General features: G+C 45.1%; 2 protein-coding genes across 3 annotated transcripts in view; one reads left to right on the top strand and one right to left on the bottom strand.

Moving 5' to 3' along the window:
• NINJ1 (ninjurin 1) overlaps positions 1-23477 on the bottom strand; it is a 455488-nt gene that overhangs the window by 252636 nt on the left and 179375 nt on the right. The window contains exon 1 of one of the 2 annotated variants that reach the window (XM_083727089.1): positions 7076-7079. The exons of the other annotated variant lie outside the window; for it this stretch is intronic. The gene's annotated coding sequence lies outside the window, so the exon portion shown is untranslated. Of the gene's footprint in view, positions 1-7075; positions 7080-23477 lie in introns of those variants that run through there. 2 annotated transcript variants of the gene reach the window in all.
• Positions 11111-23477, top strand: part of FAM120A (family with sequence similarity 120 member A) — a 50220-nt gene continuing 37853 nt past the window's right edge. The window contains exons 1-3 of the mRNA XM_083726995.1: positions 11111-12190; positions 21413-21659; positions 22179-22261. Coding sequence (XP_083583121.1) covers positions 11717-12190; positions 21413-21659; positions 22179-22261 — 804 coding nt within the window. The 5' untranslated portion in view covers positions 11111-11716. The remainder of the gene's footprint in view (positions 12191-21412; positions 21660-22178; positions 22262-23477) is intronic.

Raw genomic sequence — 23477 nt, 5'->3', positions numbered from 1 at the left:
TAGGAACTACGAAATGGTTTCAGACCTATAGCAGTTACAGTTGAGACAGGGAGGGCAATTTAATTGGTGCCCTTAACCAGGCACCAGCTGGATGCCTCAGTGCTCAGGTGTGTCTCAGAGAACACTGCAGCAGACCCCTAGTTTGAGGCTCAGGCAGAGGAGCCTCAAGAGAGGATCTGCATCTTTGTGGCCACCACAGTTGACAAGTTAGTTGCCACAGAAAAGGATGAGGGAAGAGATGAAGAAACAAGCCAGACACCTGAAGCTGACACAGGGTGTGAGCAGCCAATGGCAGGTGTCTGTTGGGAGAAATACTAGAAGTTTTCTTTAAAAAAAAACTGCACAAAACCAAAAGAGGAAGAAGAGCTTTCTCCATTTAACTTGGATGAGTTTGTGAACATGGATGAAGTTCTAGAGGTTCACGTGATAATAGAGAACCCCCCCCACCCCCATATGATCCAAGTGCCGTGGTGGCCCCCCCTTGGGAGGACAGGGACAGCCCCATATCCTCAAAGCTCCACCGCCGCCCCGATATGCGGCCCCAGGAGCCGAAGCAGGAAAGGGGGGGCTGCCAGCCAGCCCAGAAGTACACAAGGCAGAGCCCAGTGACCAGGTCCTGGATGAATTATACCCCAGTCTTAAAGAACTGAGGCAAAAGATGGACAGATACAGGAGCAAGACCACCAAGTATCGAGAAACTGAAAGAGCCTATCGTAATGGTCAAGCCAAAGTATTGGGGTAATACATAAAACAGTCCAGGTCCAACCAGTCCAGGTCCACCGCAGAGGCAGGAGCAGCAGTCCTGACCCCCCCCCCCTTCGTGTAGTTCGGGACAACCCGCCCAAAAGGTGTTTGAACAAAGGGGAGATGTTGAGAAGAGGGAGAAAAAGTAGTGCAGGAAAGAAAAGGCAGCAGTGATAGCCACGGCAATGGCTCACAGCCCAGGGATCCGAGAGGTCCGCCGCAGCCATTTAGAGACCCGTGGCCAAGGGGGAGGAAGATGCCTGCTCAGCAACAGTAAGGCCATGAGAGTTACCCCTGTGAAAGGCTGCATGGAGCCAATTGGGAAGCCTGGTCAAAACGCATGTATTACTGGCTGGCAGAAAAGCAGCTATGGAAAGTACACAGGCTGAAACAGGCTTTGCCCAGCCCATTGAGAAGTCTGCAGGCGCAGTGGAGGCTTGTGAAGCAGACGTGGCTGATGCTCTAGAGCAGCCCTGGGTTGCGTGGCAGGGACTGAAGACGGCATGTCAGGCTGCAGTAGAAGCCAGACCAGAGGGACCTGGAAGCCCAGAAGGGGCTGTGGGATGCCCAGAAAGCCCAGAGGGGCCTAGAGGATGCCCAGAAAGAGTACCAAGCCCAGAGGGGGCTGAGGCTGCTTTGGGAAGTTGTTTCTACAGTTCAACGCATCTGTGTGATGGACTGTGTGTTGGAGAAAGGCTGAGAAGGCAGTTGCAAGTTGTTCCTCAGGCAGCAGAGAACCCAAAAGTGGGGGTGCAGGCCAGGCAAGCCGTTCCAAGAGTTCTGAGAAGGCCAAAGTCTCCAAGAGTTATTTGTCCTCTGAGGTGAAGTCCAACAGCGAAAGGCATTGCCCTGCAATTGGCAGCTGGATGCAAGGCTAACATCTATACTGATTCTAATTATGCCTTCTTAACCCTGCATGCGCATGGCGCCCTATGGAAAGAGCGGGGCTTGATTGGAGCCCACAGGAAAGCTCTGAAATACGGTCCAGAAGTTGAGACGTTACTAGAAGCTGTATGGGCCCCCGAAGAGATTGCTGTGATGCACTGAAGGCCATGGTAGAGGTCGGGACATGGTCACTAGAGGCAACCGGAAAGCAGATAATGCAGCTTGTGAGGCAGCTCTGAAACCTCCACCAGTGGTCACCACCGCCCTCAACCCAGCTACCCTGTTGCCGGTAGGAGAAGGTGAGGAGCAGACGCACGATTGCATTGAGGTTATGGACCCAAGACTGGACCAGGAGAAGTGGCCAGAGGAAATCGATTGGCAGACAGAGTGACCAAGGAAGCAGCCCGGGAACCGGCCCCCGCCTCAGTTATTGGAACAGTGGTCCCAGAAGGGATCTTAAGCACTGCTGACAAACCAGCCTATACAAAGCAGGAAAGGGACACTGCAGATGCACAGGAGTTGACATTGTCCAAAGAAGGATGGTACCTTACCCCGATGATAGGATATAGATCCCAGAGTCCCTTTCCCAGCAGATAAATTCAGAGATACCATGAGTCCACCCACATGGGGCCAGATGCCACAACCAAGCAGCTGGAGAAGTATGTCTATATAGCCAACCTTTATCAACTGGCAGCCCAGATTTCCAGGAAATGCCGGCTATGCCAAAAGAATAATCCCAGAACTCATTCCGGATGATGTGGAACCGCGTTACACCCTCGATGAACATCAGTGGGCACGTCAAGAAGGAGCAACACTCCAGGAAGGACCAGACAGCCGTGTTTTTTGTGCCCCAGCATCTGGCCAGCGTGATTGTGAAGAATTACCACGAGTCCACCCATTTGGGAAGCCCAGCTGCTAAAGCACACCTTGGGAGAATACTCTACATCCCCAACCTATCTCAACTAACTGCTGCTATAACTAACTGCTGCTATATCCCAAAACTGTGTCCTGTGCGCCAACCAAGAGACTGAGACTATCACCCTTTGAACTTTTGTATGGCAGGCCACCCTCTTTCGTCCGAGACACCCCCCGCCAGTTTGGGGCAGATGGGAGATCACATCACCCAAGGACAAGTGCAATCCCTGTGTTTGTCGTGTGTGTTTGCTTCCTTTCCAGGTATTCCCTCGAGCGTACACCGTGCAGTCCCGCGGCAGTCTCGCTGAGCCGGTTCACCAGTTCCAACTGGGTGACAGCGTCTGGCGACCCCCTCATCCCCAACTGCGGTGAAAGTAGCCGAGGTGATCCCCTGGGTACATCACACGCGTCTGAAGAAGTCGGAGGGTGTCTGGACTTGCAAGAGAAATCCTGCTGACCCTCTGAAGCTGACTCACTGATCATCACCTTGTGTCTGACGCTACCAGGGAAAGCGTTGGGCCACAGGCAACGAGATCCTGCGACTAATCATCACAAGGACAGTCACAAAGACTTTCTCTTTTCTCTCTTATTTTCTTTATTGACTTGCTCTATGTCTTATTGCCCTGACCCTACCAAGCCATACCAACCCTATTGGCCTGCTGACCTCTGCTATGACTGGTTCGTCTTGCCAGTGGTAAGAGACGGCATACTCGTTGGCTCTTGGGAACGAGGGTTCAATAGGGCAGCCGCAGTACAGCATCCCATTCTCCCACTGTGGCTCTTTATTCACTGCATTGCCCAGCGCACTTGGATGTGGCTCCTCCGGGGAGCTGCAGGATCGGTCGAAATCTATCGAGTTCTAGACCGCTCTTGTGGTTGTGGGGGAATAGCCCGCTGGTTGCAAGGTAAAGCGATATATCAACCCCATTTGATAAACCAGGCCCAAATCTTACTCCAGGTGTTGCATGGGAGGGTGTCTGAATCAGGTGCACATTAAAATTACTGAACAGGTGCCTGTAAATCCTGCCGCCCCACCTGTGGTTGTCGTGGTGGCTCGAGCCTCCCAAAATCCCAGAATACTACCTGAACTACTGGGCCTGGTAACTCCACACCTAATACCCTTGAATGTGGCAGGCTATTCTTGTGGCTGCATAAGAGTTGCCACCCAGTAGACAGACAGGGCACCTAGTTCCGGAAGAATTGGATGGGAGGGGCGCCAGCTGGCAGCGTCCCCAACGTAGAAACTTGCTCTCCAGCAAATTTAGGGGCACCACTAGGACTTTTGGTATTGGGCCCAGAACCCCTTGATATAGTCACCCCGTGTGTCAGGCCGTTGCAGGGGTGGATATATTCTTGTGGGTGCATGGTGATATATGAAGAGGGAGAAGCCCCTTTTGGGTATAATCTCTTGAGGAGACAACACGAGGGCCCAGTCCACCCACTAGGGATTATAGGGAAATTGCTCCATATAGTGGGTGCCTCAGAAATAAGGTGGAGAGTCACCCCTGAGGCCCAGCGAATAATTGAATACGAATATCAGTGGGCCCTTCAGCGGTAAAAGAATATTAGGAATGGCCCCCGAGTATTGGTGGGAGGAACTATGGAAATATTGGGGTTGGTGGGTAGGAGTGGTATGTACTGCCCTATTTCTTTGGATGGTCCTGTATTCTTGCTGGCATGAACCAAATTGAATCTGGTTAGAGAACCTACCTGTGTATTGGCCAAAGCGGGAAAGAGTCCCCTGGCCTCCCATGCCAACTTTTTCCGTCTAATGACTGAATGGGGCGTCCATAACCCCTATAATAGGCGGTTACAAATGGCTGAAATGGTAGCCCATTCTGCCAATAAGTCAGAATGTCTGGTATGCACCTTGGCCCCAACAGATGCCACGAGTGGACTACCACTTCTCCCACTGCCACTTAACCGTTCCACCATTCACATACGAGCATTGGTCAATGCAGCTACACGTACCCATATCCTGGCTCTCTATGATGTGGTACCTATAGATCCATCAAAACGAAAATGGAGACCGTAACCGGTCGGCATTTTCGTGATGGAAAGGGGGGAATGAAGGAGTGGAGACCAGAGGTCCACTTTGGAGAGCCAGGCTGGAGCCATTTTATAGACTGAAGCCATTTTATAAGAAGCAAGCTAAAAGCTAAAAAACTATTTCTCTCCTCTGCCTGCACACAGCATTTTTGTAAATGCGGCAAGTGTGGTCAGAGCATTTCACACCTGCTTTAGCTGTTGACCCAATTCCAGTAAACAGACCGAGAAGAGAGCAACAACAGGAAGATGTAGCTCACCACAAGACTAACGGTGAGAACACAGATGGTCAGATGGTCAGGAATTGTAAGTAGGTCAGATAATTTATGAGCTTGCAGACCACCTAGTGGATAACGCAGCTTTGAACCAAAGGCCGCCACCAATTTTCCTATTGGTAGAGCTTTTAATGAATATGCATAAAGGGGGATGTCTGGGAGGTGGAAAGGGGAGCTGAACTGTTGCTTTGCCTTAGAGCATAAAAGTTGTCTGCATCTGACTGACGGTGGGCATTCTCTCATTTTTTCCTGAATGCACCCCTTTTTGCTTTTGTCTGACAAAACCAAATTGAATAAAATCTTTTCTTAAAGAAATATTGCTGCCTGGATTTTTCCATTCTGGTCTGTATTCTGAAGTCTCTTACAGTACTAGCCTGGGGCAGTGTTTTCCAACTACTACACTAGCAAGTTCTCTCTGCGGAGCTGTTCTTTCCTATCCTGTGTTCCATATTTTTGTAGCTAAGGACTTATTCATGCATTTGCTTATTTCATGCAACATCCCAATCCATTTTCCTGTTGTGCCATGTCTTTGCAGATTGTAAGACCAGAGGCTTTTATTTAGTGGGCATTCTGAGATAAAGAAATATTTATGTAAAATACTTTGATTACTAGCCAGTCAACATGAACAGTGTATTTTTACCGGTATATGTTATTGTGTATGTATAGTCATGCTATAATTGAGTTCAGGAACAATTTTGCATTGTTTTATTTCCTAAACTAAAATACAATATTTTGAAATATTAACAACAAAAATACCAGCAAGAGCACATACTAGGCTTATCAATGTTTGGAAAAATTCCTGTAATGTTTTTAGCTACTTATACGTTTCAAACTTCAATTAAAATTTTCCATATTTGCACAATTTAGTGGTCCTCTCTGTGTACTCGTTTAGATATGGCAGCCATTTTGTGCTATGCCACATTTTTACAGCAGCCATTTTGTAATATGCCATGTTCCCCCCAATGGCAACCATTTCATGACATTTTCAGAATTCTGAATTTGCCCATGGACCCAGAAAGGTTAGCAAACCTCTTGCATAGGCAATACTAAGCTAGATGGATCAATAGTCAGACTCAGTGTAAGGAACTTTTCTGTGTTCCATGAATCAGAAGACCCTTCCTCATGTGCTTAGTACTGCCCTAAACTTCATGGATTATAGTGGGGGGAAATTAGACCTATGCTTTACTCACATTTTGAGAGCAATAGACCTTATTAGGACTGAACTCTGGCAACATTATACCCACATATGTACAATCGCCAGTTTTTAAAGATTAAGTGATCAAGTTTTTTGTTTTGTTTTATTAAAAAACACCTCAAAAGTGAAAAATAGCATCAAACAACTCTTTATTATTAATGGGGTTCTCACAAATTTAATTTATGAGGGGATTGCAAAGAGGCTGTAGTTCTGCCCCTATACCAATGACGAATGTGCCAGCCATGCTACAACAGGACTACCAATTCAGTGGCAGTGTGCAGGGGCCCTACATCCACACTAATGTGTGGCTCTTTCACATATGCATGTCCCACTTTTCCACACGTGCTTTTAACACATGGGTTTTATGTGCATCCCTTTATCTTTGTAGTTTATGGGACATCACATATATATTTCACTCCAATTCTAATGATGCAGGTTAAAACCACCTCCAGCAGCAGAAAACTTCCTAACTAGAGAGTCAAATCAAGCTAACGACATATTGTATTGCTTCCTTTATCGAGTCAAAAGGTGCATTTATCATATTCAGCTGATAAAAGTGGTGATAAATGTGCTTTATATCCAGATGAAAGATTGGTTACCAACATAGTCAGTAGTAACTTACGATTTTTCCATCTTAAAAAGAATATTGTTCACTTCAGAAAAGCTCTCATTTTTCTCCCTGTTGCAGGAACAATGCCAAGAAGAAAAATAGTAATTTCATCCATAACTCAGGGATGAAGAAACCGTGGCCAATCAAATGCTGTTGAACTGCAACTCCCATCATGTTTGACTACTGGCCATGTGGGTTGATGGGGGTTGGGAGTCCTCTAGAGCAGTGTTTCCCAACCTTGGGCCTCCAGATGTTTTTGGCCTACAACTCCCATCATCCCTAGCTAGCAAGACCAGTGGTCAGGGATGATGGGAATTGTAGTTCAAAAACAGCTGGAGGCCCAAGGTTGGGAAACACTGCTCTAGAGGGTCACAGGTTCCCCATCCCTATCTTTTCTCCACCGACTTTCTTCCTGAATATACTCTAGTTACCCTTGCTTTTGGAATTCTACAGTCCTCAGGTTCATGGCTGTAAAACCATTACCCTACCCCCTTTCTCCTGGAATGCCCTCCTACACCACCTGTGATTCTACCTCCATCCTCCTTTTCCAGGCTGATCTTTCCTATGAAGCCCTTACTTAACCCCAGCTCCTGAAGTCTTTCTCCTCCACCACAATAAAACCAAGGCCATTGTCTCTCCACGCACTCATATATTGTTGCCCTCAGATACCTGTCCCTACACTGCAGTATTAAAAGATTGTAAGCTCCTGGGTAATGTCTGCTTTTTTCTTTTTTATGTTGCAAATGGCAGTGTGATGCTTGCTGCTTTGTAGGTGGTAGTGTAGCTACTTCTGGAAGAAAAACCACCAGAACCAGATAGTATTTATCATCTACCACCTGGTCACATACTCCCTTTTGGGGCAATGTACTGGACAGTATCAAAGTGATATACAGTGGTACCTCAGGTTAAGTACTTAATTTGTTCTGGAGGTCCGTTCTTAACCTGAAACTGTTCTTAACCTGAAGCACCACTTTAGGTAATGAGGCCTCCTGCTGCTGCCGCGCTGCCAGAGCACGATTTCTGTTTTCATCCTGAAGCAAAGTTCTTAACCTGAAGCACTATTTCTGGGTTAGCGGAGTCTGTAACATGAAGTGTATGTAACATGAGGTACCACTGTAGTTGCAGGCATTCTTAGAGGAAACAGATTATCTAGCCTCTTTCTAATCTTGGTTGAGACTTGGGTTCAGGACTGAGTCTGCCACAGTCACCCCAGTGGATGGTCTTTATCAGAAGGGAGCTGCTCCTTCTCAATCTCTTGTCAGCTTTTGAGTCCATCAACTATGGTTTCCAAGAGAAACCACGTATCAGGGACACTGTTGTGCATTGTTTCTGGTCTTGGGATAGTTCCAGATGATAGCACTGGATGAGTGTCTCTTGTCCACCCAATTTTGGAGTGCCACAGGGTAGTATGTCTCCAATGTTATTTAGGATCTGTATGAAGCTGCTGGGAACAGTAATCAGGAGATCTGGAGTGATGTGCCACCGCTAATCAGAAATGGTCACGCAGGCCCTGGATCAGTGGCTGGTTGGAGTGATGGGCTGGCTGAGGACTAATAAACTGTGTCTTAATTTTGGCAAGATGGACGCTCTGTGGATGAGTGACTTCCAGGTCTGGGAAGTAGGCAAGTTGCTTCTTCTCTATGAAGTTACTCTCTTCCAGAAGGAACAGGTGCATAGTCTGCAAGTGCTCCTAGATCCAGCTCTAGAAGGTGCTTGCTGTACAAAAGTCCTCAGTAGCTAGGACTGCCTTTTACCAGCTTCAACTGGTATGGCAGCTACAGCCATTTCTGGATGAGTATGGCTTGATCACAGTTGTCTATGCCTAAGTAACCACAAGGTTAGGTTACTGGAATTTGCTCTGTGAGGGGCTACCCTTGAGGCTGGTCCAGAAACTGCAGCTAGAGCAGAACACGGCAGCTAGGTTGTTTGTGAGGGCAAACTACTCCCAGCATGTAACATCTTTTTTAATGGAATTTGCACTGGCTGGCAATCTGCTATCAGGCCAAGTTTAATGTTTTGGTAACAACATGAAAGACCCTACACAGGACCAGGTTACTTGAGAGACCACTCTATCCCTTGTATATCCAGGAGGTCACAACATTCCGCAGGAGTTTCTCCTTTTAAGTCCTTAAAATGTCAGAAGCCCATTCCACAGTAACTTGGGGCAGGGCTTCAGTGTGGCTGCTCTTGTTCTGTAGAACATTCCTGTTAAGATATGACAGATAAGACATGAAACAGCGAATGTTTTTATTTCATCATGTTTTTTTCAGATGAAAAGGTCTCGGCCTTATTTTGTATTGTTTTTAAACCCATCTTCAGGGGTTTTTTGGTACTGTTTTAAAACTATTTTATGTGTTTATTTGATGTGAAATTATTATTATTATTATTATTATTATTATTATTATTATTATTATTATTCCTAGATGCTAGAAATCCCAAGTAGGAATAGTGGTGTTGCACTCAGATTCTGCTTGCAGACTTCCATTGATAACTGGTTGGACACAGTAAGAAGACAATGCTGGCCTGGATGGCCCTTTGGTCTGATCTAGCAGGACTCTTCTTAGGTACCGTACTTATCATGTATTTCTTTTGAAGAAAAGCAACTACTGTTTTGCTGTATCATCTTCAGTCTCATTCACTTCCACACACATTTCTTCTCTATCAATTTGCTTCAACTTCTCATCATTGACTTTTTAATATCGTCCCTCCCCTCCCTTGCTTTTCAATTTAAAGCTTCTTTGAGATGCTTTTTTCTCCTTCAGTTATCAACCAGATTCCTTTATATAAACCCACTGAGCACGTGGTTTACAGGTGTGATATGGAGTTATTCTCTTTCAGGTTCACCTAGCTAGCTTCTTTCCAGTCTGGCCTCCATCCCCTATATTTCACTGAATTATCTTAAATGAACATTTAAAATAAAGTGAGAATCAGGGTTCCCCTGCTCACTAGAATTTATATATGAAGTGCCTATTATCTGAACAGTCAGAAAGAGGTAACAACTTCTGCTGACTTTTCCTTTTGAACATTTAGTAAACTATAGTAATGTAGGTGACCTACCTGCTATAAATGCTGTTAACAGTATAAATAATATTAAAGATATTTTGTTCAAAATGTCTTAGATATGGCAGCCCCCTTTATGTCACTTTTATTTCTGGCAGTGCAGAGCTAGAAACATATCAAGAGTACAATTCAGTAAATTGAAGTCCCTCCCCCAAGCTTTTTTATTTCTGTGGGAGGTATGTATACTCCAATCCTGTGCAGTTATTTCTGCTTAAGACTATTGAAACAATGGTACATAGAATCAGGCATCCAAGCACATATTTGCAGTTGAAATCGTGGTATTAAAAACCATGCTCATAAGGAGGTTTTACGTTCATGGTTTTAATCATATGGCAAGGTCTGGGCCTTGACCAATGAGTTTTAATATGTAAAAGGGCACACAGTCATTACATCTAGATAGATTCTGACTTGACCTTAGGAACCCATCAATCCCTGTTTAATAAGCGGTGAAAATTAGTATCATCGCTTGCTAAAATAGGAGCCATTTCACACTTCATACAAAGCACAGAGAGTACCCCTGAACAAGGAAGTGCAGCCACTAACTGCTCCCTGACTAATGTACCTTTATATGACACATGCATTTGTCATCCTTTAAATTTGTAGCAATACATCTAAAAAGGCAATACGTGAAATGTTCCTGTGAGAGTTGTCTGGTTCTCTTGGTGGTGGGTGGTGTGAGGATAACAACCTGGGAGTGATACCTGTCTCCTTTTATTGACATCTGTCTGACACATCATTGTGTGGGCCCCTGACTGCACTGCACATGCCAATCCTAGTATGTGGTATATAGTGCAGTCCAAGCACGCAGGAAAGGCACTGTGGCACCTCAAAAGACCGGCGTGGGTTAGCTAGTGTGTACGCCCATAAAAGCACTAAGTCTTCAAGGTGGCAATCCATATTTACGGTGGGGGGTGGAGTGGGAGTAAGCCTCAGCGAGGAAAATGGGGGCTTCCTCTCGTGTAAATGAGCGTAGGGTTGTGTCGCAACGTGTCCGAAGCTTCCTGTCTGTGTCCGGGGCGAACACCCCGTCCGCCTGGCTGTGGCTGCGTGTCCCCCTCGCCAGTGCCAGATTCGAACCCCTCCCCGCGGCGCCGCTTCCTCCTCCTGCCGCCGTCTTTCCGCCGCGAGCCCCCTCCCCTCGCCTCCTCCCCGGCAGCCCCCGCTTCCCTCCCCTCGCAAGCCCCCCTCCCTCCATTTCCGCTTGCGAGGCCCTTCCCGGTCCAATCCTCCGCTTCGCCTTCTTCCCGCCTGCCCTGCCGTGCGCATGCCTGGGTTATGCAACAGGCCCCGGCATCCGAGCGGGTCCCAGCTGCAGGGGCGGCGGCGGCGGCGGCGGCCGCTTGGGTAGCAGGCCGGGTCGAGGACGGCGGGCGCCAGAAGGGAGAGGGGGGAGGCGGCCCGGCCAGCCCTCCCTTCCCGCTAGGCGGAGTGGAGAGGCCGGGAGGCGGCGCCCTGCCTTGGTCCCACTTGCCGCCCAGCAAGGCGGGCGGGCGGTGTGAGCGGCTCCGCTTGCCCGGGCCAAGTCCCGCCTGTTCCGCGACGGCGAGTGGGTTGGCTTCCTGCGCCGTGTGCCGCTGCCCCCTTCCTCTCCTTTCCCTTCCCTTCCTCCTCCTCCTCGCCGTCCTCCCTCCCCTCCCGCGCTCTCTCTCTTTTCCCTCCCTTCCTCCCTTCCCCCGGCAGGCAGTAGGAGCCGCAGCGACAGCAGCCCGGATCCCCTGAGCCATGGCGCTGTGAGAGCAGCACATGGCGGCCGCAGCAGCCATGAGCCCCCCACGAACCCACACAACTCCCCCCTGAAGAGCCGCCGTGCAACTGCAGCAGCAGCCAGCCAGCCAGACCAAACAGCCCGCCCCGTCTTAGTCGGATCACATTGGCCATCACTTCCCACCCCGCAACTCTTCGCTCCTGCCTCGCCCGGGCCGCTCGCTCTGCACCGCCGCCGCCTCCAGCAAGCCAAGTCCGGTCCCCGCCGCCGCCGCCGCCGCCATGGGAGTGCAAGGCTTCCAGGACTACATCGAGAAACACTGCCCCAGCGCCGTGGTGCCGGTGGAGCTGCAGAAGCTGGCCCGGGGCAGCCTGGTGGGTGGCGGCCGCCAGAGGCCCCCGCAGACCCCGCTGCGCCTCCTCATCGACGCCGACAACTGCCTGCACCGGCTCTACGGCGGCTTCTACACGGACTGGGTGAGCGGCGGCCAGTGGAACCACATGCTGGGCTACTTGGCGGCGCTGGCCAAGGCCTGCTTCAACGGCAACATCGAGCTCTTCGTCTTCTTCAACGGCGCCTTGGAAAAGGCCCGGCTCCACGAGTGGGTGAAGCGGCAGGGCAACGAGCGCCAGACCGCCCAGCAGATCGTCAGCCACGTCCAGAACAAGGGCACCCCGCCGCCCAAGGTCTGGTTCCTGCCGCCCGTCTGCATGGCGCACTGCATCCGCCTGGCCCTCATCCGCTTCCACATCAAGGTAAGCAGCAGGAGGAGGCCTGGGCTCGGGCGCTAGGGGCTGCTGTCCACACTGCCCCGCCGGCCCCTGCCTTTCCCCCCCTGGCCAGCCCCACGTTGCGCCAGCGCCCCCTTGCATCTTCTCCCCTGACATAGTGCCCCTTTTCCTCTGCCACCTTGCGGCCCCCTCCTTTGGGTTGGCCATTTCTGCACCCTCTTGCCATCTCTCTCCCCCCCACCGTTGGCCCACACTAATAGGGGCCCTTCCCCCGGGGCTCCTCTGGCACCAGGGCGCCCAAGAAGCGGTGCCCAGCTCCGAGGCTGCTTCTCCTTGCCATTGAAGCGCCAGGTTTTCCTCTCCTCGGTTCTTCGCAGCTCCAGTGGGGTTTGGGGGGTCTTTTTTTTTGGTGTTTGAAGGGGGGGAGGGGCAGCACTCTTAAGATGGCAGCAGGTTTTGCCCTCTTGGTTGTGGCTTGACGGAGTTCAGAGGGAGGGAATCTGTGTCTCTCCATATCCGCAAAATGTCGTCAAAAGCTGGCGGTGTCGGTGGCTTGGGCGGGGAGAGGAGGTGCGGCGAGTTTCCTGGGAACAAGCGGGCTCCCCGCTGGCCATTAATAGCCGCCCGAGCGGGGCCAAAAAGTTTCTGCCGCTTCGGCGTTGGCCGGGGGTCTCCCCCTCCCTCCAAGAGGCCTTAAGTCGCCTCCGCGCCTCCTCCTTAGCAGGGTGCCTTGAGCTGGCAAAGGGGAGGACTTCGTAAGCGCCCTGATGTCCTCAATCTCTACGGGGATTTTTCTATTTATACATACCTGTCAAGCTTTGAAAACCAGATGAGGGTGATCTGGAACATCCGAAGGCTCCCATCCACTATCATAGATGTCCTAATGAATAGCAAAGGCTAAACTGGGAGATGCAATCATAATTTCGTTTTTCCAGCGTTCCTAAGGCTGTATTCTCCACTGCTGGTCTTGTGAGCACTTTTGCCTTTATGCATCTCCCCCCCCTTTCCTCCCCCCCCCCCAATCTCAGGACCCATTTCTTTCCCCATCCCATAAAATGGGAAGAAGGGGAGGTTGGTGCTCTCACCGTGCCTTGTCTGATGGAGAATTTGAAGACGGGCAGGTAGCAAAATGAATCTGTAGCACTTGTGCTCCAGAGCCACCCTAATTAATGCTTTGAAGTTTGAGCAGTTCTGCTCATCTTCAAAACTCCAGCGAGGTGTGTTCTGACTCCATGTTGTTTGGGAGGCCATTGTTCTGATCACTCGGATTTATAAAATGTCCCTTGCAAGCTAGCAGCCAGTCTTCTGGAAACAGACTCAATTCAAATCCTAGCCATTTGTTTTTGAAAAGTACAATCACTTCTGCATCTTGACTCAACTGTAAGTGAAATGTTTGAGGGGCTTTAGACACAAGTTTGCCAAGAAAATGAAAGCAAGCAACAAGTTCTTTAACATGATTTACATTTAAAGAGAACCTGCAGTTTGAACTAGCTTTAGGTTTAGTTCTTGCAAAATGACTTCTATACACAAGTTAAACATACTCTGGTTTCAAATCGTTTTAAACTTCTCTTACTGTACATGTAAACTGGCAACTGTTGAAAATGAGTAGTGCCTATAGTTTTAAGCTATACTTAATGTCAAATAATCAATGTCCATTTTATGACAGCACCTCATTTACTTTTTTCAAGAGGCAGTAGTATTATTTCATTATGGTTTATTTTATCTTCAGAAGAAATTAAGTAGGTAAAAGTGTATAATCCTCAGGATATTCTTATGATTGATTTTTTATGAAAAGGAAAAGTACCGAGCACATAGAAAGTAGTTGTACACTTTTTTCAGTTCCGTTGCATAGCATAGCAAATATTTTGTGACCTTCAGAGACGTGCACAGATCTAGAATCAGAGCTTAACGTTACTGTGCTTTCATGCTGCCCTTTTGGCAGATTAAACCACATCTGTAATCGGGACAAAGGATATTTCTCAGGATGGGGAGAATTTTCTAGAAAGAGAAAAATTACTATTTTTTAAAAAAGTATGTCATAAAAGTTAAGTTTCAGTGAAGTTAACTCAGTGAAACTGGAAAAGTAACACTAGAGGCTTGGATTGGGTGATTTTCTGCTGAAAACTTAGGTTTAAGGCCTAGAAATCATCCTGCATTTTTAGAAAGGCAGTGATACTTCAGACAAAGTTGATAGTGGAAGTCCCACCCCTTGTTTCATTTTTAACTGGTAAGAAATTTTATAAGCCTGCAAGTTGACAGATCTAGTGTAATGATTGGCTTACAGGAATGACAGACATGGAAGTGTAGCACTCCTATGAACAAGTTAGATTGTTCTGTTCGTGTACGCTTCTTAAATTCATCTGTATGGAAGCAGAAAGCTGTTAAGTGCAACCACACTTTCCTCTGTAACTTAATCGGATGTGACATGCATTTCTAATAAAGGACGAAAGGATTGAGTCTAAAAACTTGTTATCACAAGTAGTTTGTGCTGTGTTGTTGTTTTTTACAGGCCTCATAGGATGAGTTGCTTAGGTTTGAAGAGATATTTATTGCAATGAATGCTGATACTGCCTTTTAAAATGGCTTGGAGTGTAAAATTCTGGTTTTACTGGTGATTATCTCTTCAAGTTCTAAACTTAAGAATAATCTAGGTTGAGAATTTTATTTCTTTTTAGAGACTATTTCATATTGTTGAGCAGGAAGGGATCCTGAGGGTCATCTAGTTGAACTCTTATCAAGGTGCAACAAATCTTTGTCTTTCTTCACATATTGAAATTTCTGTTACCTTGCTTTTTAGCTTGTTTTAAATATGTGGCAGTGCAACTGTTACTGCACATTTTTAATAATACTTTAAACCAGTATGCATTTTTTTCTAATATGAAAAATAAAACTACTTTATATTTATTCCCTAAGATTCTTGCTCAAAGAAGTGTATAGAAGTACATTTGAAGTGAAAAATATTTTATCTTTAAATATGTTTTTAGTTTGTATAGTGTATTGTAGCAGTGACTTGTATAGCAAATCATGATTTGATTCTTACTATTTTTTATTTCCTGGTTTTGCATATATAAGGCTTTTACCGAACCTTGAATACATAAATGTTGGAGTTTTGTTCTGTGCTTAGTGATACTATATTGTTGCCCAATATGCCATTTAATACTTGTTTTGTTTTTAATGATTGGTATTTTGAGTAAAGACTTGAATGTCATTATGGATAAAAGGTGGGCTAGAAACATTTTAATAGATCAATTTATAGAAACTTAGGAATTCTGTCGTGCTGACAGTTCATATAAAAGACAGCTCATATATAATGGTTTCTTGTAGTGCTAAGTCAAATGAAATAGGAATTCATGACACTGATATGTTGAAATCTCAAGTGGGTATTTCTACTAGCAAATTGCATTGTCAGTGGAAAATGTAGACTATCGGGAGCGTGGGAAACAGTATTCAGAACACATGCTATTCTGTCAATACACAGCACTTTTTAGTTGGGTAGTCAGATTATGAGTGCATAATACAATACAAGTTAGAATTTAGGGGCACTAAGTAAACTGGGAATATAGTTGTCATTTTCATAGTCTAATTCTAGTGTTTACAGTAGGCATTGCAAATACAGACATCTCTTTTTCTTCTTTCTGTTACTTGCTGGGGGAGACCCATGTATACATAGTCTGGTTTTCCACCAAACTGTTCTTTGCTATTTTGGCATATATTGGCTGCATTTGGAAGGTTATAGTCAAGTGTGAATAGTGAAGTACAAAATTCATTTTATTTATCTAAACAATCTTCAATTGATTCTAAGCAGTATATAATAAATACCAATTCAGAAAAGGTAAAAATCAGTTAAAACTATAAAATCAGATTTTCATTTAAATTACTGCTGGAATAAAAGTCTTCAGTAAGTGCCAGAAGTTCAACCAGTTGGGAGAGAAGTCCATAAAATTGGGACCACAGTACCAAACACACAACTCCTGATGGATATGAGTCATGCATCTGACCCATGGGGGACTACTAATAGTGACCTTGGTGACTTTGCTGAAATATAAGGGATTGAGGTATATAAGTCTTAAGGTATCCTGGACCCAAATTATTAAAGGCCTTGTAAATTAATGCAAGTCTTGAACCTGACCTAGTAGTGTATGGGCAGCCAGTGCAAACTTTTGATCACCACAGTTATTTGCTGGTGATAATCTGTCATGGTCAACAGCCTAGGCAGAGCATTTTGCGCCAGTTGGAGCCTCTGGATCCGGCCTATGGGTAGCCCCATATAGAGTGCATTGCAGTCATCTAGTCTTGAGGTTACCAAAGCATGAATAATTGTGCTTGTGTCGTAGGCAGGGTCCACAGGTGAGTAAACTGCTTTCCTTTGAGAAAAAAGTGTGTTGCATGCAAAAATGATAGGTCCCCATTTGTGCACTTCTGTGTTGTACCTGGATTGCAGAATGTGATTGGTATCAGAGATATGAAGGGCTGCCTTCATGAACCTGGCTGCCTGCTCATTGCAGGCATCATAAGTGGCCTTCTGATTTGCTAAGATGTGGGCCAGGGCCTTTTCAGTTGTGATGCTCAGGCTGTAAAACTCCCAACCCTGGATGGTCTGTCTGGTGTGCTGTTTTTTTGGTATTTTGACATGCTGCCAAAACCATTTTATTTTGCCTCCCTGTTGGTTTTCTTCAGCTTACACACTTCCTTTCACTTTTAAATCTGGCTTCTAGTTTTTATGCTATATATCTATATCCTATCCAAAATAGGCACTACTCAGGGCAACCTGCAGTAAATTAAATTTGCAGGGTCCTAAAATAAAATTGAAAAAATTGAAAATAGAACAGTGGCAGAGATCAGAGGTAAACCATGACCTTTACATAAGGTGTTTGGAAGGTAGAAGTCTGCCAGGTTAAAAATGTCTTTGTCAGCTGGTGATATCCAGCCAGAGAGGTCTTCTTTGGCGATCACTCATAGCTGAGTAAGATTGTCTTCCATCAATATGGTTTTAACAGTGAGTCTGTAAGTGTCTGGAGGCCAATTCTGGATGCACATGTCCTTCCACAGTGGGGACATAGGTTTCCGGATGGGAGTTTTATTATGGCGAGGGTTTGCCAAACGTGCCTTCCTCTTGGCTTGTTTTGTCTTGAGTTCATCTTCAAAGTTCATGACACCTTTGGTAATGGCTGTTCTCCAATTTGAGCGCCCGCAAGCCAGTGTTTCCCAATTGTCGGTGTTTATACTACATTTTAAAAGATTTGCCTTGAGAGCATCTTTAAACCTCTTTCGTTGACCACCAGATTTACACTTTCCATTTTAAAGTTGGGAATAGAGTAGTTGTTTTGGAAGACGATAACCAGGCATCCAACCAGTCCAACAAAGTTGATGTTGAAGAATCATTGCTTCAACACTGGTGATCTTTGCTTCTTTTGTGCCATCTACTGAGCCTCTATTCTAGTTAGGATGCAGAGAAGGGCCCTTCCTGATCTGAGGAAGCTGGATGGTTCGGGAGGAGGTGATCCCACAAGTATTTATTAAAAATTTATAGGCAGGTGGCGCTGTGGGTTAAACCACAGAGCCTAGGACTTGCTGATCAGAAGGTTGGCGGTTCGAATCCCCGTGACAGGGTGAGCTCCCGTTGCTCGGTCCCTGCTCCTGCCAATCTAGCAGTTCGAAAATAATAATAATAATTTATTATTTGTACGACGCCCATCTGGCTGGGCCTCCCCAGCCACTCTGGGCGGCTTCCATAGAAACCAAAAATACAGTAAAATATCGCACGTTAAAAACTTCCCTGAACAGGGCTGCCTTAAGATGTCTTCTGAATGTCAGGTAGTTGTTTATCGCTTTGACATCTGCTGGAAGGGCGTTCCACAGGGCGGGTGCCACTACCGAAAAGGCCCTCTGCCTGGTTCCCTGTAGCTTTGCTTCTCGCAATGAGGGAACTGCCAGAAGGCCCTCGGCGCTGGACACGTCAAAGTGCAAGTAGATAAATAGGTACTGCTCCGGCGGGAAGGTAAATGGCGTTTCCGTGTGCTGCTCTGGTTCGCCAGAAGCGTCTTAGTCATGCTGGCCACATGACCCGGAAGCTGTATGCCGGCTCCCTCGGCCAATAAAACGAGATGAGCGCCGCAACCCCAGAGTCAGCCACGACTGGACCTAATGGTCAGGGGTCCCTCTACCTTTTACCTTTTGAGTAAAACTATTCCAGTGATAATAAAATTGAATGCAATATAACATTAAGAAAACCAGCAATATAAGACCATTGGCCAAGGAAACTCAGTGGCAGCATAGAGTGACACTTTTAGATCTGCCCATGAAAAAAACTGGATCTTCAAAGCCTTTCTGAAGACCTGAAATGTAGTGGCTTTATAAAGGTAGGTCAGTTGGCAGTGTCTTCTAAAGTTGTGGGGCCACCACAGAGAAAGCCCTGTCCCTTGTACCCACCAACTTAGTGGCAGATAAACAACAAGAGGCCCTATCATTGATCTTAAGGTGCAGGCAGGTTGGTATGGGTGCAGGTGGTCCTTTGAATAATTGGCCCAGTTATGCTTAAGGCAAGTGTGGGAAACCTTTGGCCCTGCATAGGTTGCTGAACTACAGCTCCCACCATACCTGGCTATTAGCCATGCTTCTGTGGCTGATGGAAGTTGTAGTTCAGCAACATCTGGAGGGCCAAAGGCTCCCCACCCTGGCTTTAAAGGTTAAAACCAGCACTTTAAATTTGACTGGGAATGGCTGTGGTAGGCAGTGCATTTGCTAAACCTTGATTTAACAAAGGCATGAGTTCCTGTAGTCAGGAATGGACAAGGTTCATGCACAAGTCTAAGCTGACCACTGCTGTCACCTAGTCATCCAGCAGTCCCAAACTCAGAACTTGATGTTTTCAAGTCCTCAACCTTGTCCAAAACAGCTTGAATCCTATAGCATAGCCTATCTCCTTCCTGATTAGGAGCACAAATGCCTTGTCTGGAGTGCACTTAAGTTTTTTGTCCCTTGTCCAACCCATTGCTGCCTCAAGGCACTGGTTCATAATCTAGACATCTTATCAAGTCAAGTCCTGTATTTACTATTCTGATAGCTAGTATCATTAATTAATTAATTAATTAATTAATTACATTTATTCCCTCACTTCACCGGAAGATCACAGGACCTTCAGATGTTGTTTGACAGTAAGTTGTACAGGCCCTGACCCATTGGCCATGCTGGCTGGAACTGATAGGAGTTCAAACAGCGTAGAGCTATTTCAGTTATAAAATGCTAAGCCAGACTGTGGGTTAACTTGGATGCTTGAGCTCTGGGAGAAGAGATTGCAGATACTTTCTGTTTGTTCTGCTGCGCTGCACTAAGCCATGGCATGGCTTAGCATTTTGATTAAACTTGGCCTTGTGTTTTAGCTCTCCATATTAGCTATGAGCTTTAACCAAGTTTTGTCCTGTGGATTATAGCTCTCAGCTTGTCTCAGAAAGCTAAACCATAGGTGTGGGGTTGGACAGCATGACAAGCCATGACTTAGGAGGGAGGAGCCAAATGGTGGCTATTGCCATTTTAGGAGCCATTGTGTTCCTACTAAACCGTAATTTGGCTTGGTAAGATGTGCAAACCAGACTTATATGACAGCAGGATCATCCACTGAGTTTGTAGTCCTGTTTTATGCTGTCCATGTACCTAAACTCAGCTATGTGTTCAGTTTCAGATTATTTATATTTATGATTCTATCAAACAAATAGCATGGTCATTTATACTCCACACTGGGAAGACATTATTTTGTTCAATAACATTGCTTCTGGGAAAATTTGGACACTTGTCAGCATGATCTTCCATAAATCCTACTTAGTTCACTTAGATTGACTTACTGATGAGTGTGTGCAATTGTAGCATTTGCATGCATGTATGAAATTCAAAATGGGAAATGTGATTTACATTTAAATATCTCTTAATCTTAATCAATCAGTCCTAGTGGTATTGCAGTAGCTATCATAATCATCCCTGAGTCATCAGGGATCCCTGTTGCATTATATAATTAATTATTATTGTATCCTGCTTTATTTAGTCATTTTAGAAGATAATAACAGAACTCAGAATGGCATAAAAATTAAACCTGATTCAATAAAATCATAAAAAACAGACTGACAAAGAAACTCCAACAAAACCTTTGATTTCATTCATGGATCTTTGTTACTTGTAGTTTACCATGGAAAGATTTGAAGCCTGAAAAGCTGGACATAAATAATTGTATTAAATAAATAAGTCCCCCACTAAAATCCAGCAAAGCTGTAAAGCTTGCTGAAATACATGGGCAAATAAAGTTGGAGGCTGAAATATATTTTTAAGAAGATTGGCTCCCAAAGCAGCTTACAATTTTATTTTATTTTTGCATCTTGGTGATGGACTTTGATATTTCAGGGATACATGGCTGTGAATATGGCAGTCTGTCCTGGTCCTTGACAGATAATGATCTTAGTCCAAGTTCCAGGCTTTTAACCTCCAGAAGGAAAAATATATACCGTATTTTTCCATGTATAAGACTAGGTTTCCCCCCTAATAAATTATGTCAAAAATTAGGGGGTATCTTATACATGGATAGTGCCAAAGCCATTTTCTTAAATCTGAGTCCCCCAAAATAGTCTTATACATGGGGGCATCTTATAGACGGAAAAATACGATATGCCACACCACAGGAGGGATGGACTCTTGCTGATCTGCCAAAGCCAAGGTGAGACCTGATAAGCCTGTAAAGAGTTGAAAACATTTCAGATGGGATGTGTGTTGTCTTGTAAATACCTTTCTGTCCCAAGGGGACAGGTATGTTTCAGAAAGTTGTTGGCAGGGGAACATGGGTGTCTTTTATGTAGGTCTTTTGGGATGCGGGGAGCAGAACAGGGAGTCTGGCCTGTTCATTAGTTCCCTCAGTTGAATACAATGAAATCAAGAGTTGCTTTCAGCGTTCTTCTCCTTCTTGTTAGAAAGTAATGCTTGAACTGGGAAACTGCACACTTGTTTTGAATATGGGATCTTCCTTGGCCCTGATTATAGTGTTTAGGAGAAGGAAGGACAGTTGTTCGGAACAGGACCAAAGTTTGACTAAGGATGGTATAGGATAACCTGTTGCTGTCAACAAGTTGGAGCTGCACATTTCCAGTGTGTGAGAACTTGTTTTTAACATGAACTGCTAATGTACATTTCAGCACTTTCATACAGTTTGGTATTAACATTTGATGTATCCTGTTCTTCCTCCCCCTCCCTCCCTCCCTTTTTGCATAGGTTGCACAGAGCATTGAAGACCACCATCAAGAAGTAATTTCATTTTGCCGAGAAAAAGGCTTCCATGGCTTGGTTGCATTTGATTCAGATTACGCATTGTGCAACATCCCTTACTATTTCAGTGCCCATGCCCTAAAACTGAGCCGTAATGGAAAAAGCCTCACGACAAGCCAATACCTGATGCATGAAGTTGCCAAGCAACTGGACCTGAATCCAAATCGGTTTCCTATTTTTGCTGCTCTTTTAGGTAGGTGGAATGACACATGGAAGTCCACATTTATCTGATCTGAAGAATGTGTTATTGGAAGGACTGTTTCTGTGCACACTTGTTTTATCATTTCTTCATCCTCTTGATTTGTGTGTGTGGTTTTTGTTTTTTGTTTTTTAATTATATAGCAGTGAATCAGAATCTGGTACCTTTTATCCCAATCACTTTTACATGGAAATGTGGAGGTACCTGAAGTAAGGCTGCAATCCTAAATGTGATTACTTGGAAGTAAGCCCCGTTAATATGGGACTTAGTTTTGGATAAACATTGTTTCTGAATTAGACGTGATACCAGGAAAAAATGTATTCAGTCTCTCTAATTGCATTATCTGCAAGTGAAATTTGAATTTAGGATTGTTATTTCCCCCCCAACTCTGTCAGACTTCACTAATTTCAAGTACTGCCTTGATATTTTAAAAAAGTAAACGAGACAACCATTTATGAAGAACAAGTAACATATAGTATATTTTTTAAAAGCATTGCATATTGTATATTCCAGGTAATCACATTCTACCTGATGAAGATTTGGCTTCATTTCATTGGAGTTTACTTGGTCCAGAACATCCACTAGCCTCTCTTAAGGTACAGCTTTAATATAATTTCTGACATTAAAACAAATAACCTAGCATAGGAATAAAACATAATTTGGGCAACTTCTAATATTGTTGGGTATTCTAAAGTAGCACCAAAGACTTAAAAGAGGACTACTCTGAGAACTTGCTTCACTGTAAGTGAGTTCTTTAAGTTTTTCCATTCATATGGGCAATGTACACACCGTGTTTCTTGTTTAAGTTCTCATTTTATCATACTAAACTGCACTAGCATCAGCAACGTGACTGCAGAAAATATTTGCTCTTTTTCCCTTTCCTTTCTTTCTGATAGCTCTAAGAGAAAAAAATATTTGTATTCAGCTATACTAGATACATTTACAGTGGTACCTTGGATCTTAAACAGCTTCGTTGTCGAACAAATTGGCTCCTGAATGCCGCAAACCCGGAATTAAGTGTTCCAGCTTTGGTTTTCGAATGGTTTTGGGAGTCAAATGGACTCCTGGAATGGATTAAGTTCGAGAACCAAGGTTTAGTACAAAAGTTGTACCTGTGATGGTATTGCCAGTTGGACAACTTTATGAAAAACCTGAACAGAGGGCTTGGGTGCTGGTGTATGGCTTATGAAAATTCAGTATCTGAAACAGTGGTGATCTTAAGCTTCCAGCTCTCAGAAGTGCTGTTGGTTCCTTAGACTTGATGGGACATGCATACCAGAGTTTAAGAAATGGTAAACACAGTTGATGGTTTAAACAAGATCAAACACCTCCTGGTTTTCTTGAATTCTGTCACTTTCTCGCCTAGATACCTGTGCTGAAGTTATCATCATTGAAAAAAAGTGCTGCAGGAATTTAGATAGATTTAAGGGCATAACTTTAAGTCTATCTAACTATTTGTTGCAGTTGTATAATACTTTTATGTTTGTTGAATGAGCAACAGGGGTGGAGAAGAAGCCATCATACACAATAAGAACCCAGATCCTACTAGGTTGTCTTGAACATAAATTATCTTGGTGACACTGCAACTTGCTTCCAAGTAAGTTTGTTTAGGATTGCAGCCTAAGATTCAAGGCTGATTCAGCACTGGGAGTTATGGAAGTTTTTATTTATTTATTTCTCCCCCCCACCCCCACTTTATTTTGAGTAATCATATATATTCAACTTTTCATGGTCATTTAAAAAAGAAAGTCTTGTAAGGAACAAAAGCACCTTGGCCTGCTTCAACCTGCAGTATCATAAGCCATGACATCA

Source organism: Podarcis gaigeae (genome assembly GCF_964106915.1).
Source record: "Podarcis gaigeae genome assembly, chromosome: 2".
In the NCBI taxonomy this organism is placed as follows: Eukaryota; Metazoa; Chordata; class Lepidosauria; order Squamata; family Lacertidae; genus Podarcis; species Podarcis gaigeae.
This window is presented reverse-complemented; position numbering and strand designations above follow the sequence as displayed.